General features: G+C 46.9%; 2 protein-coding genes across 6 annotated transcripts in view; one reads left to right on the top strand and one right to left on the bottom strand.

Annotated features, from left to right (window-relative positions):
• Positions 1-14,538, top strand: part of LOC122233238 — a 34,475-nt gene that overhangs the window by 13,758 nt on the left and 6,179 nt on the right. Inside the window, exon 4 of one of the 3 annotated variants that reach the window (XR_006210759.1) lies at positions 10,035-10,140. The exons of 1 other annotated variant lie outside the window; for it this stretch is intronic. The gene's annotated coding sequence lies outside the window, so the exon portion shown is untranslated. Of the gene's footprint in view, positions 1-3,022; positions 4,178-10,034; positions 10,141-14,538 lie in introns of those variants that run through there. One more of the 3 variants, XR_006210758.1, reaches the window with a different exon arrangement.
• SPIN1 (spindlin 1) overlaps positions 967-14,538 on the bottom strand; it is a 73,102-nt gene continuing 59,530 nt past the window's right edge. For 2 of the 3 annotated variants that reach the window (XM_042965000.1, XM_042964999.1), the window contains exons 4-6: positions 11,184-11,437; positions 6,437-6,670; positions 967-1,366 (exon numbers count right to left, since the gene is read on the bottom strand). In XM_042965000.1, the coding sequence (XP_042820934.1) occupies positions 1,167-1,366; positions 6,437-6,670; positions 11,184-11,437 (688 nt within the window). In that variant the 3' untranslated portion in view covers positions 967-1,166. The remainder of the gene's footprint in view (positions 1,367-6,436; positions 6,671-11,183; positions 11,438-14,538) is intronic. The other variant, XM_042965001.1, reaches the window with a different exon arrangement.

The following is a 14,538-nucleotide window of genomic DNA, read 5'->3' as shown; positions in this document are numbered from 1 at the left end:
AAGCTGTCATCTGTCTAGATGTTCTTTGTGGGGAAAAGCCGGGGGGAAAGCCTTCTGACCACAATCACGTATCAGTAAGAACGGTAATAAAAAAAAGTGTCCCAGAGAACTTGTTGGAAGGTAGCAATGCCATTCTTCAACTTGAACTTCTAATACGAAACCACTAGGTTCTTCCAGGAACTTACCACATACACACAAACCACTGACGCACTGCTGCCTCTCAAATCCATGTACTAGAATGCAGACTGCGGACTCGTACAAATAACAGACCAGTTGTGCCGTCCAAAATACGCCTGCATCACACTGTGTGGACCAAGTACCTGGGCTTCGCTTTAAAAAAAAAAAAAAAAAAAAAAGTACAGTAAAAAATGTAAACAAAAATTTACAAAGCTTAGAATTAAAGGCAGCTTTTTACCCAGATTCCTGTTTTGTTAAATCCTAATGTGGGTCCAGCAACTGCTCACCAATGATTCATGTTTGGACTCACAGTTTAAAGCCTCCAGACTGAAAAGGTGTCTGAACTTCTGACTTTGAAAACAAGCTGAACATCCCTGTGTCTCCTGTGCCCACATTTAATTTTAAATAAGCAGCAGTAATATGCTAAGTATGACTGACTTCGGACAAGTACTCCTGTTAAACTGGAGAATATTATTTACCCCCCGCCCCAATCCACAAAGAAATGACTGCCAATTAAGTGTATGTGTGCGCACGCACAGATCTATGTGTGTGTATATATTACATATGTACACACACAGATATAGATAGGTAGATATAGATACATACATATCTCAAAAAAGGCAATAACAAAAATACCAAACTATGCTTGCATTGTGGCGGCAGAGTCGGAGAGCGCAACAGTGGCGGGGAAGTGGGGAAGATCTACTACAGTTTGAAATGACTATGGGGCTAGCCTAACTTGTACCAAACTTGCCTGTTAACTCCCCTCCAGACAGACAGACTTCTTTTAAGAGGAAGGAGTTCCTTACACAAAATGCTTTGTGTTCACATGAATTTGTACTATTCGGAACAAAACCAGTTCTGCTGGCAGAGATTGTGGGTTCGCAGGGACATTTAAGCTTTCATTAAACTGGAAAGCAATCAAGTCTTTATGTCTACAAATTATACATTTAATAGTTCCACAAATTTGGCGAAGTCCATGATGCCATCTAGGACGTTTTCACCAAATCGTACACGTAGATATGGAAGTCGTCATCAAACTTGATGAAGTAGACGGACGGTTTGGCCTCCACTTGGTGGATGACCATGCCAGTCCTTTTAGAGCCGTCCTCTTTGGCATATTCCACTTGTTTGCCTACCAGGCTGTCCACAACTTCTCCTGGTTCCCTTTCTGCTGGAGGAGAATCATCTGCAGTAAACAGGGGAGGAAAAAGAATTTGAAGTCAATTTTTCAGTATGTACCAACTCACAGGTCTATTTTAATAATAATTTTTTTTAATTTAACATTCCCCCCACTTTCTTACACCATACACAAAAATAAACTCGAAATGGATGAAACACTTAAATGCAAGACAGGAAGCCATCAAAATCCTAGAGGAGAAAGCAGGCAAAAACCTCTGTGACCTTGGCTGCAGCAACTTCTTACTCAACAAGTCTCTGGAGGTAAGGGAAACAAAAGCAAAAATGAACTATGTGGACCTCATCAAGATAAAAATCTTTTCCATGGCAAAGGAAACAATCAGCAAAACTAAAAGGCAACCAATGAAATGCAAGAAGATATTTGCAAATGACATATCAGATAAAGACTTGGTCTGTAAAGACCAAAATCTATAAAGAACTTACCAAACTCAACACCCAAAAAACAAATAATCCAGTGAAGAAATGGGCAAAAGACACGAATAGACACTTCTCCAAAGAAGACATCCAGATGGCTAACAGACACATGAAAAAATGCTCAACATCACTCATTGCTCATCATCAGGGAAATCTCATCAAAACCATGACGAGATACTACTCACACCTGTCAGAATGGCTAACATAAACTCAGGAAACAACATGTTGGCGAGGATGTGGAGAAAGAGAAACCCTTTTGCACTGCTGGTGGGAATGCAAATTGGTGCAGCCACTCTGGAAAATAGTATGGAGGTTCCTCAAAAAATTAAAAATAGAACTACCCTATGATCCAGCAATTGCACCACTAGGTATCTATCCAAGGGATACAGGTGTGCTGTTTTGAAGGGGTACATGCACCCCAATGTTTATAGCAGTGCTGTCAACAATAGCCAAAGTATGGAAAGAGCCCAAATGTCCAATGGATGAATGGATAAAAAAGATGTGGTGTGTGTGTGTGTGTATACACAGACACACACACACACACAGACACACACACACACACACACACACACACACAACGGAGTATTACTCAGCAATCAAAAAGAATGAAATCTTGCTATCTGCAACTATGTGGATGGAACTGGAAGGTATTATGCTAAGTGAAATTAGCCAGAGAAAGACAAAGATCATAGAACTTCACTCATATGAGGACTTTTAAGATACAAAACAGATGAACATAAGGGAAGGGAAGCAGAAATAATATAGAAAGAGGGAGGGAGATAAAACATAAGAGACTCTTAAATACAGAAAACTGAGGGTTGCTGGAGGGGTTGGGGATGGGGGAGATGGGCTAAATGGGTTAGGGGCATTAAGGAAGACACTTGTTGGGATGAGCACTGGGTGTTATACATAGAGGATAAAAGACTAGAATCTACTCCTGAAATCATTATTGCACTATATACGCTAACTTGAATGTAAATTTAAAATTTTTTTTAAAAACTTAACATTCCCAATTCATCCTGATTATCTAGACCCAAGAGTCAGCAAACTTCTTCTTCAAGGGCCAGACAATAAATATGTGAGGACTGAAGCCATGTGGTCTTTGTACCAACTACTCGGCTCTGCCTTATCAAGTGAGAACAGCCTCAGAGAATATACAGATGAAAAGTGTGGCTGTGTGCCAATAAAACTTTATTTACAAAAACACTCTGCTGCCCCCTCCCACCCTCAGGCCATAACATGTGAAGGATTCTGAAAATCATGACCAGAAATCCCTGAGGCTTGTGTTTAACTACACCTGTGACTGCCTGAGGAGGTGAGGACCACACCAAGGAAAAGTCCAGGGAAAAACCTAAATCCACAAAACTTCTTAAAAGTAAGTTGGAGTTCCTTCAAACCAGGCCTTCAGAGCAGACAACACCTACAGCGGGGCGAGAATACGCTGCTCAAACTTCTCCCTGGTCTTTTCCTGCAAATCCTTAAAGTGTCTTTCTCCTCCACCTCATTCCACTGCACACCATCGTCCCAGCCCAGGTTCAACATAAGAGACTTCTGCTCTGGAAACAGGTGCCGAGTGAAGCCCTCCCCAGCCCGGCCATGACAGGATCTCTGAGGACCGTGGAGGCAGCGCACCTCTCAGACGAGCCGCCCCCCCCGCCCCGAAAGCCTGAGTGCTGGAGAACACCGTCCCGAGCACATAGGGGCTGCGAGGCATCCCCGAGTGCACTCGGAAGGACAGCAAACTGTCCCCTCCAGCAGCGAAGACACAGGGGATGGGGCTGGGAGGTTCCAACTCCACCTCCAGAAAACTCTTCAGGGCCCGAGCAAGGCGAGCCCCTCTCTGTGTAGCCCGGGTCTGGCCCTGGAGCTCCGCGCAGCCCGCTGGCGGCCTGGGTGCCCAACTGCACTAATGACGGTCCACCTCACTGGCCGCGGCAGGTCCTCTTGCCCGAGGACGCAATCCTAACCCTGTTACTCTGACCACCGCGCGACACAACATCAAAGTATGATGCTATCCGATCTGAGCAGGGAAGTGATGCCGAACCCGAGGCAGAAGTCCTTTCTTCCTCAGCAGCGGCACGGGCCCGCCCCGCTTTAGGGGCACTTCACGTCCACAAAGTTCCAAGTGTGTGGTTACCAGGCATGCCACAGCAACTGAGCCGAGAGGTGAGGGGCTCACAGAGGCCGCCCCAGCAGGGCATCACCACGGGTTCCAATGGTAACTTAATTTCCGCTCTTGCAATGCACGTAGCGAACAGGGGAGAGACGCTGGGGGGGAAAGAGGGGCTGGGAGACACTGGGGACGGTGCAAACGCCTTCACAGTTTCCATCAACAAGACAGCAGCTCTAACAGGGATACTTCTCTACCAAAAAATTAAAAATCAACTTCATAATGGCTAGAAAAATGCTTTTATTTTTAATTTTTTAATGTTTATTTTTGAGAGAGACAACATGAGTGGAGGAGGGGCAGAGAGAGAGACACAGAGACAGAATCTGAAACAGGCTCCAGGCTCTGAGCTGTCAGCACAGAGCCCGACGTGGGGCTCGAACTCACTAACCGCGAGATCATGACCTGAGTGGAAGTCGGACGCTTAACGCACTGAGCCACCCAGGTGCCCCAGGCCAGAGAAATGCTTTTAAAGAATGCTCTCATGAGAATTAAGTTCCTGCTATTTAAATACTTCCTGTTACCACCGGTGGCAAATGTACACAAGGCAGAAAGTCAGGGCCAGATGAGCACACGTCAGAGCAGTTTCCCTGACTGGCTCGTTGGCAGAACTCAGCAACAGAGATGGGTGTCACACCGCTCATGTATCATGCGTCCGCCAGCCCCATCTGTTCAGGCCCAGGCACCCCTGTGTTGGAAGAAAGGCTAAAGAGTACTTTCAAAAAGAAAAGGCTTACCCAAAAATGAAATTAAGAAAATAGTTCCATTCATAGTAGCATCAAAATGAGCAAAATATTTAGGAATAAATTTCACAAAGGAAGTACAAAACTTCTACTCTGAAAACTACAAAACACTGTTGATAGAAATCTTTAAATCTCAGCAACGGCAGTATAGCCCATGCTCGTGGGTCAGAAGGCGTCACGGTGTCAAGACGGCACTTACCCCCCAAGTTATGAGAGCTTCAACACAATCCCCGGATGAATCCCAGCTGACTGCTTTGCAGAAATTAACAAACTGATACCAAAATTCATGAAATCGCAAAGGATCCCGAAGAGTCAAAACAATGGTGAAAAAAGAACAAAGTAGGGCTCAACACTTCCCAGTGTCCACACTGACTCCGGAGCAGTGTGACCAAGCGCCGGACGTACGCAAGCACAGCCTGGGGCGACGAAGCAGGGCTGAAGCCCAGCGGCACCCCCCACACGTCTGCAGCCAACTCCCTCTCAACAAGGCGGCAAAACCACCCAACAGGGGAGGGAACAGTCCTTCCAAATAATGGCGCTCAGACAACGTGCAGGAGAATGAAGATGGACCCTCTCACCACATCGTAAAAGTTAGCTCAAAATGTATCAAAGACCTAAATAGAAGAAGTAAAGACCCACAGGTAAGAGCGACGCCTACAAGACTTTTAGAAGAAAACAAAGAGGTAAATCTTCAGAACCTTGAACTTGGTAAAGACTATCAGAGAAAACACCAAAAGCACGAGCTACAGGAGAAAGAATAAATTGGACTTCATCAAAATTTAAAACTTCTGGGCTTCAAAGAACACCATCAAGGAAGCAAAAAGAAACCGACAGAACAGGAGAAAGTGTCTGCAAGTCCGACGTGTCAGGAGACCCACACTGAGAACACAGACCCAGACAAGTCAGTGACAGACAGATGGCCTGACTGAACAGGCAGACAACGCGAACAGACACTTCTCCAGAGAAGACACAGAAATAGCCAACAACACGGGGAAAGGTGCCCGATGTCTCTAGCGATCAAGGAGATGCAAACCAAACCCATCACGAGCTAGCATTTTGCAACCATGAGGACAGCCAGAGCCAAACATCAGGTAACACAAAGGGGTGAGGGTGTGAAGCAATCAGAACCATCACGCATGGTCGGAGCATGTGCAGAATGGTGCAGTGGCCTTGTGAATCAGTCCGGTGGTCCCCCACACAACACAGCAGTAACCACAGACCCATCAGTCCCACACCTCTGTGTCCACCCAGGAGAAGGGAAGGCAAACATCCATTCAGAAACCTGCGCACAAAGGTTTATAGCAGCATCCTTCATAACGAGCAAGAGGCGGGCGACAGCCCACATGTCCATCAACAGACGGGTGGATACACACGCATAGATTACACTTGCACTTGGCCAGTAAAGGAATGAAGCACCGACACATTACAACTCGGAGGAGCCTGAAAACACTGCGCTGAGTGAAGGAAGCCACTCACGAAGGAGCCCGTGTTACATGCTCCATTCACCCCCACATCCACAATCCAGGACAGATCTACACAGAAAGCACGTTAGTCTTGGCAAAAGGTGCAAAATTTCACCATCTACACTCGGTGCAAGACTAAAAGAATCATCCCTTAACCCTAGTAATCAAAGTAAGAAAGATGAATCTACAAAAAATAGTTAATCAAATATCTTGTTCTAAAATTCAAGTTCCTTTGGAATTATCAAAAATAAAAGCTGACAATCCACACTTACTTGAATCGGGCATGATGCGAAGGTCGCCTTCTTTATAATCATCTAAGAGCTGGTACATGTACAAGACGGGGTCCTTCTCGTAGGTGATGTAGAACCACGTGTTCATGATAGGGGCGCGAGCCAAGACCATCCCCCTCCACTCGTCCTTGGAGCCATCCTCTGTCTCAAACATGTGCTCCACCGCCTTTCCGATCATCGTGTCGGCCAGGTGCGCGTCGCTGATTCGAGAGCTCGCTGGGGACAAGAAGCAGACAGCGGTTCACACAGGATCTTACCGACATGTACTGTGTGTGAAGACTGAACTCACACGAGGTGACGGCCTGACGTGTGAGCGGCACAAGAATCAGCGGGCTGGCGCCCAGGCCCCACTGGAGTCCACAGGCTCTGGGGGTCCCAGGTCAGTCACTGCAAGAACCTGCTTTCCTTCTTTTTTGTTTTCCGAACTCAACTGCTCTTGGTGCGGTACCTTGAAATTAGAACTTTCAATGGTTCGTTCGAGGTATACAGTGGGTTTTGGTAGGTTTAATAGCTATTTTAAACTTCAAGGGGCGCCTGGGTGGCTCAGTCAGTTGAGCATCCGACTTCGGCTCAGGTCATGATCTCACGGTCCGTGAGTTCGAGCCCCGCATCAGGCTCTGTGCTGACAGTTCGGAGCCTGGAGCCTGCTTTGGATTCTGTGTCTCCCTCTCTCTCTGAACCTCCCCCATTCATGTTCTGTCTCTGTCTCAAAAATAAATAAAAACATTAAAACAAAACAAAACAAAACAAAAACTTCAAGACAATTCTAAGCTTGCCTGGAGCTGCAGAACAGGAGCATTCCCACGCACTCCTCACCCACCTTCCCTCTGGTAACACCTTCCGTGACCACGGGGCAGTTATTCAAACTAAGAGGTCACCCTACCCCAGGCCTGAGGTCTTCCTCTGGGTCTATAATCTGTTTCCACAGCAAGCCAACTGCTCCTGGGCGCTACACCACACTGGGCTGTGCTTTCGCTTGGAACGCCCCAGGGCTTTCACTTCAGCATCTGAGTAACTGCTTCTCAGCGCCGGCCCAGCCGCCCTCTCCCTCCTGCCTCCTGCCAGGGCCCTGCCTGCACGGTCTCCTCCTCCTCCCGGTCTCCTCCCAGGGGCTCTCCGGGATCAGGAGTGAAAGCCCCGCCGAGACCATTGCCTCCTCTGGCTTTATTCGTTAATGGCATTCCCCACCATCGGCAGTCGTCCTGCTTGGCCCGGGCACCCGGGAGGCAAGCACAGACCCCTTCCGTCTGCTTTCCGATACCAAGAGCACCGCACTCTAACACCCGCCGTACAAATTAATCGACGGCCCTGCCGTGTTCGTTAAGGGGCAGGTGGAAAATCACAACCTAACTTGTTTTTAATACTGGGAAAATTACAGAAGGTCCTAATGATTTTAAGGTTTCTCTGGTCCTCGCATTTTAGACAACGGTCTTTTAAAAAAAAAAAAAGCACTTCTATTTTACTCATTCATAAGTGCTTTTACTTCTGTTAAAATTCAAAGGAACACAGAATTTCTGAAGATACTGTTAGCCAATTTTATCAGAAGGACACTCTAAACACATATGGTGCTTCTCTTTGCTTACATATGCAATAACTATCCAAAATTACACAAAATTCCCCAGCGTGCACTAAAAGCCCACTCGCGTTTCTTCAGAAGTTCTCAAACTTTTTGATCTCAGGACTCCTGTATAATTTTTGAGGACCTAAAAGAGCAATTCTTTACACGGATAGCTACCAAAATCTGCTATTAGAAATTACAAGTAAGTCTAAAAATATTTTTTAAATACTTACATAAAGCATTTTTAATAAAAAATAACCATATTTTCTAAGAAAGATTTAGTAAGAAGAGCGGGATGATTTTACATTTGTTTAAATCTCTCAATGTCTAACTTCACAAAAGGAAAGCTAGATTCTCCTATCGGCTTCAGCATTCTGAAGCATCTGTTACACGCTCTTCTGGTTGACATATAAAAGCCAGCCTCACAAAGATGTGTTGTTGAAAAGGGGGAGTATTCTATTAGTCTTGTCAGATAATTCCAGATACTCTTGTGACACTACATCACAGCTCAACAAGCTTGTTAAAGGTTAACCGCATGCAGAATCTGAAATCATTATCAGTAAACCTGTCACACTGTTCTGTTAAAACTCACTTATCTCCAAAATATGTAAAGAATTCCTACAACTCAACAAAATCAAATAACCTAATTGGGAAACAGGCAAAGTACCTGAACAGACATTTCTACAAAGATGACAGACAAGTGGCCAAAAAGCGTATGAGAAGGTGCTCGACATCACTAATCACCAGAGAAATGCAAATCAAAACCAACAAGAACAACTGGTGTTGCCGAGGATATAGAGAAACTGGAGCCCTGTGCACTGTGGGTGGGAATGTGAAATGTTACAAACACTGTGGAAAACAGTACATGGGCTCCTTAGAAAATTAAACACAGAATTACTGCATGATCCAGCAATGCTGCTTCCAGGACTATCCTCAAAAGAAAGGAAAGCAGGGGCCCGAAGTGCCTGACCGCCATGTTCATGGCAGCACTATCCACAACAGCCAAAAGGTGGAGGCAACCCAAGCAGAGCGATGGGTGAGCCGAATGCGGGGTAGACACGATGAGTAGCGCTCAGCCTCGAAAGGGAAGGAGATGCTGTCACATGTTACGTGGGTGAACCCTGAGTACACTATGCTGGGAAAGGAAGTGGTCACCAAGACAAATATTCTATCTAACGGTATCTAATGTGACCCAATTCACAGAAACAGAAAGTAGAAGAGCTGGGGGGAGGTGGGGGACGGAGCGACAGATTTACAAGATGAAAACGTTCTGGAGATTTGCTCCACAACAACCTGAATGTAGTTAACACTAACTGAATTCAACACTTAACAATGGTCAAGGCAGTAAATTTCACGTTCTGTGTTTTTACCGATGTCACAAGCCTCCTGACTCGAGGGCCCCTGACCACACATGGGGCACCCATACACTGTGCCACCACAGGCCTTCAGGCCGGGTCCCCTCCTTAGCTTATCACAAACAAAACTGCAAGTACAGTCTGATGTATAACCTGAAGCTGATCGTGAAAGACGGTTTCCTTCCTATGTGGAACGTAAGCGAAGGGCAGATAATCTTCCAGACTGAAGCATGCGAGAAGTACCAGAATTAACTACTCATTAAATTCAGCACGTGAAATACTGCTGGGTTGCATAGATGCCTTTGGATTTCCTTTTTAAAATGCTTTGCTTTTTACAAAAACAAGCCTGATCTCCCATTGGAAACAGTAAGAAAACCATTAAGCAACTCAAGTCCATCACCAGAGATACTTATAGATTTGGGGGTATCTTGGTTTGATCAAATCACGTTTTTACCAAGAGGAAATGACCTCCTCTGTCCTATGATGACAGAAGAGCTCACACAGGCCGGCAGGGCAGTCTCACCCCAAAAGGGACAGGCTAAACATCTAGATCAGAAAAAGGATACACAACAATTACTTAGTACAAACAATGGATTTGAAAGTCTAGGTATTTTTTTAAAACCTGAAGGTAAGACTCTTCAATGTTAGTTTCTTACACTGGAAATAGGCTAACGTCAAGATCAAGAGGAAACAGAGGATGTGCCTCGTGAGGAAGGAGGAAGGTCCAGTGGCACCAAGAACAGGTAAAGACGTGACAAATGCCAGAGATGTAACATTATACAGTTACCTTTGATAATAATAAAGACATGAAGATTTCTGCAAAAACAGAACTGTATTTACACGGGATAAATATAGACTTAGCATCGTCATCTAAAGGGAAGGCAAGCAGAAAACTTGCTGCTCTGGCAAAGAGTTAACTTGCTAGGGAAGCACGTGTGTCCCAAGAACACAATGGCAAAAACAAAGGGACAAAGGGACAAGGGGACAGAGTAGTTTCCCCTCTTGACAATCTGGCCCCACACTTCTACCCACAAGTCCACATCTGCGGAGACTGGGTTTGTTAACATAGAGGCTTTTCGAGACAATTCCAAAAGCATCAACCAGCGCTCAGGCACGAGCAGCATGGCTGTGGTAAGAAGAAAGCACTTCAAAGTGAACACTCTTTAAGAAAGTAACGTTAACGTGGGTGCGTCCTACTCATCCTAGAAATGGTATTTCACCTTATCCTTAAAAATATAATCAGTCGTTATTATTTAACTGACACCTTAAGCCTTAAGGAACTAAGTTATATAAGGGGACATATTTGTACAATATTTAAGAAAAGAAAGGGCCGTTCATTTCCACATTGTGCAAACAACCATCTAAAGAATGCAGAATAAAGCCCACGGGTTTGGGCTGCTTGAATTTTGGCTGAAAATACAGTTATCACTTATGTAATAACACACAATGAAAGATATACTTCACATAAGGATTCTAAAGTAAGTGCATAAGCTACTATAATCTGATGAAAGAGGTACACAAGATATGAGCTAACAAGAAAACATTCTTACCCATCAGAGTCCACATGAACAGTGAGCAAAACGTGGGAAATAATGTTAGAAATTATCAGTTTGTCAATTTGTTCAGCAATCATTTCACACATCTTTACACCCCTGACTTGAACTGTGGTTTCAGATGACTGACTTAAGAGTATATCGGGAGTGCCTGCACTCCAGGAAAAATAAAAATACCAATAATGCAAAAGAATAATCACAAAGCAATCACTTCGACAATCATTTGTAAGGAATACAACACACAAATAGTAAAGAGAACTTACCAACTCTATCGGGGAGGACTTCGAGCGCAGATACTCTTTCATCTTTATTAAGTTCTAGTCCATAAACACAGTCAAATCCATCGTATTTTATAAGATACAAAGAAGGATTTACAGGCACCTGGTCCAGAACGGTTCCTTTCCACTGGGTGACAGGGCCATTCCCCTCCTTCCACCCATGCTGAATCCTGCAGCCTACGATGTTCCTCCGGGGCTGGGAAACGGGTTTGCTCGGCCCCACACTGCTCCGATGTTTTCTGCATTCACACATAACACACGTAAGGTATCATGTCAGAAGTACACACCCCGACCCCCAACCCTACTGCTAGCGAGCATGCTCTCCGGGTCCAGGCGCCCCCAGGGGCCCTCCGGGTCACCGTGTGCACACGTCCTGCTCCCTTTGCGCCCTGTGGGCAGGCGCAGGAACAGCACTTTGCCACAGCAACTTCACCCTGATATGGAACACGAGCATCGCTTTCTCAACTGTGAGTTTCTATTACTGCAGTCAACTCACAGTGACCTCAGTTAATCATAGATAGAGAAGGGCTGACCGCATAAAATACGCATACATGCACATGGCTTTACGGAACACGAACCCGCTTCTCGTCAAGCAGAAACGTGCAACTGTTCAATCTCACCCACTGTGGTGCCCACATAATGAGCCCCCACCACCTTAATGAAGGAGAAAAAACTAGACCTTTAACTTCTCTTTAACCAGCAGTCCAGGCCGGCTGGCATCCAGGCATTACACCGTTAGTACTTCTCTAGGAAACAGACTCTTACTTGAATTTTGAAGTTGTAACTTGAAACAAGACTTGAATTTTGACAAACACTTAATGTATTATCAAAAATTACTGGAGCAACACCAAACCACATTCTTTCCAGATTATTAACAATTGGAAAATCTACATGCAACGTTTACAAGCAGCACACGTGGGTCCTGGTATCAGGGAAGGCATCTGGGCTCCACCTAGGAGTCGGACAAGGGACCAAGCTGGGTGTGGACAGAGAGGACGGCCAGGCCCCGGGGCACTGCACGTGCTCAGCCGAGAACGTCCGGTGGGCAGAGATCTCTCGTCTACACCACGAGCGAAAGTCGTAAGCGACTGGCATACACACAAACTTTGAAAAAAACAATTTATTTTAGGCTGTGATATTTAAAGCTACGATGTACGGACTTTCAAGGAGGCGAGCTGGTAAATCTAGAGGGAGTGTGACACAGAGGAACCTCGAGGGCTGCCCAATGAGGTCCGTATCTGTTGGCGCAGGCCTTTCCTCAGCAAGAGGGAGATCATCCCAGATGGAAAACTGCTCACGTCGGGTGGAAAAGGGCTCCCAAGGTTCTGAGCGGGTTTTCTGCAGGCGCCCAGCAGACCTGCCTTCCAGGAGGATGGGGTTCACAGGCTGACAAGGCGGCGGGGCGGGGGGGGGGGGGGGGGGTGGGGCTGAGAAGGGAAGACCCCACAGAGCCCTGCGGAGACAGAGGAGCTCGGAGCTCTGCAGGGGATGGCCATCCAGGGAGCCACAGCCCTCCTCACACATGGGGCCCAAGAGGACAGTGGCACGGCCGCACATGGATGACACGGAACAGTCGGGAGGCACACCCACAGGCCATCTGCCCACAAGGGAGGGAGATGGAAACCGTTCCCCATGGCCAGGGACACACCAGAGGCCAGAGCAGGGAGTGAGAACCAGAAAGGAAGCCGTTGCAGAAACGAGGACTAACCCAGAGGCGCATGGCCAACAGACGCGGCGGGGCCCGCCTGGGAGGACACGACACAGCTGTGACTAATGGACACGGGCTCCTAGCTGTTGTAGGACATTAGGACACTGACGCAACTCGCGGAAAACCCCGAGAGAAACAACACCCATGTGCACAGGCAGCCCTGGGAAAACAGACCCCACCTCTGATGCGAACATCCTCCAGTTAAGACAAATTCTTTAAGGAAAAGAACATCTCGTGGGCATCCAGGCACGAGGACCACATCACGGGAGAACGAGACAGTGACACTGGAGCCACCAGACAGCAGAGTTTACGGTTCTCGGCAAGGGGAATGTGAGCCAAGGCCTCCACACTGACCGCAGAGGCCCGGGAGGTTACAGGATGGTTGCGGAGAACCGAGGAGTGCCCGGGAGCTTCCACGGCGGCCCCACGGCGGCCCCCCGCCGGCCCTGGGTGCGTCCCCACGGCTGCACGAGGAAAGGGAAAGAGAGGGGTGCGCAAGGCAGGGCCACCCGCCGGACAGAAGAGCAGCTGGGACAATCGCCCTCCCTTGGATGCACGGAAGAGGCAGGGCCAAGAGCTCACGTCAGCGCTGCCCGCCCAGGAACTCGGCAGCAGACACCACGAACCTCAGCCCTTACGTATTGCCGGGAGAGCACAGGGATCTTCAGCATCATGTGTCTCCTCAGACAACCAGTTACCATCTGTGAGATTTCAGCAGAAGTCCCAGCGATACATGCTGTGTACAGCATCAGGCTTTCTTCACAGCAAAGGCACAGGCTGATTCCCAACCTCGCTGACTAAGGAATGCAGTCACATGCACCGTTTCCTAATTCACACAAACATTCCACCATTACTACCAAAATTATAAGCAAATACAGCATTTCTGCCAGTGTGACAGTTTATCTAAATTTGTCACCCTGGCTGGGTCACAGTACTCAGCTATGTGGTCAATCATTACCGTAGATGTTTTCTGTGAAGGCATTTTTCTAGAAAGGCAACCTGTAAATCAGCAGATGGCCCACCATAATGTAGCTGAGCCTTATCCAATCAGTTGAAGGTCTTAAGAAGAAGTGTTCTCACGGGAAGCAATTTTGCCCTGGGACCGGAGCTGCCACACCAGCCTCTGATCTCTCTCCGTACGTGCACAGGCACACAATCACCACGGTCCTGGCTTTTTGGAGAATACAGATCACAACCAGAAGAGCTTCTATCCTGGATTCAACCCCTCAACTAGCAGTTGACCAATCTAAAGACAGCTGTACAAAATTACCCACCCCATTTCATTTTTCAAGAAGTAGACTTCACACCCAGCACAGAGCCCAACGTGGGACTTGAACTCACAACTGTGAGATCGTGAGCTAACCTGAGCTGAGATAGAGAGTCAGACGCTTAACCGACTGAGCCAGCCAGGTGCCCCTCTCTTACATTTATTCTGGATCCTTCACCCACTGTCCCTTCCTTAGCAGAGGAACACAGCACTTCCCGGCTCTCCTCCATGATCCCACTCCCCTGACACTGCTCACCTTCCAGAAAGCCTCAGACCAAGCTCTCCTGAATTAGGTAAAACATACAGGCTTGAACTTCAGCCTCTCTATCAAACCGATAGATAAGAAACAAATGTTTCTTCACCTT

The sequence above is a fragment of the Panthera tigris genome, chromosome D4 (assembly GCF_018350195.1).
Source record: "Panthera tigris isolate Pti1 chromosome D4, P.tigris_Pti1_mat1.1, whole genome shotgun sequence".
Lineage (NCBI taxonomy): Eukaryota > Metazoa > Chordata > Mammalia > Carnivora > Felidae > Panthera > Panthera tigris.
Note: the sequence above shows the minus strand (reverse complement) of the source record. Positions and strands in the feature narration are given on the sequence as shown.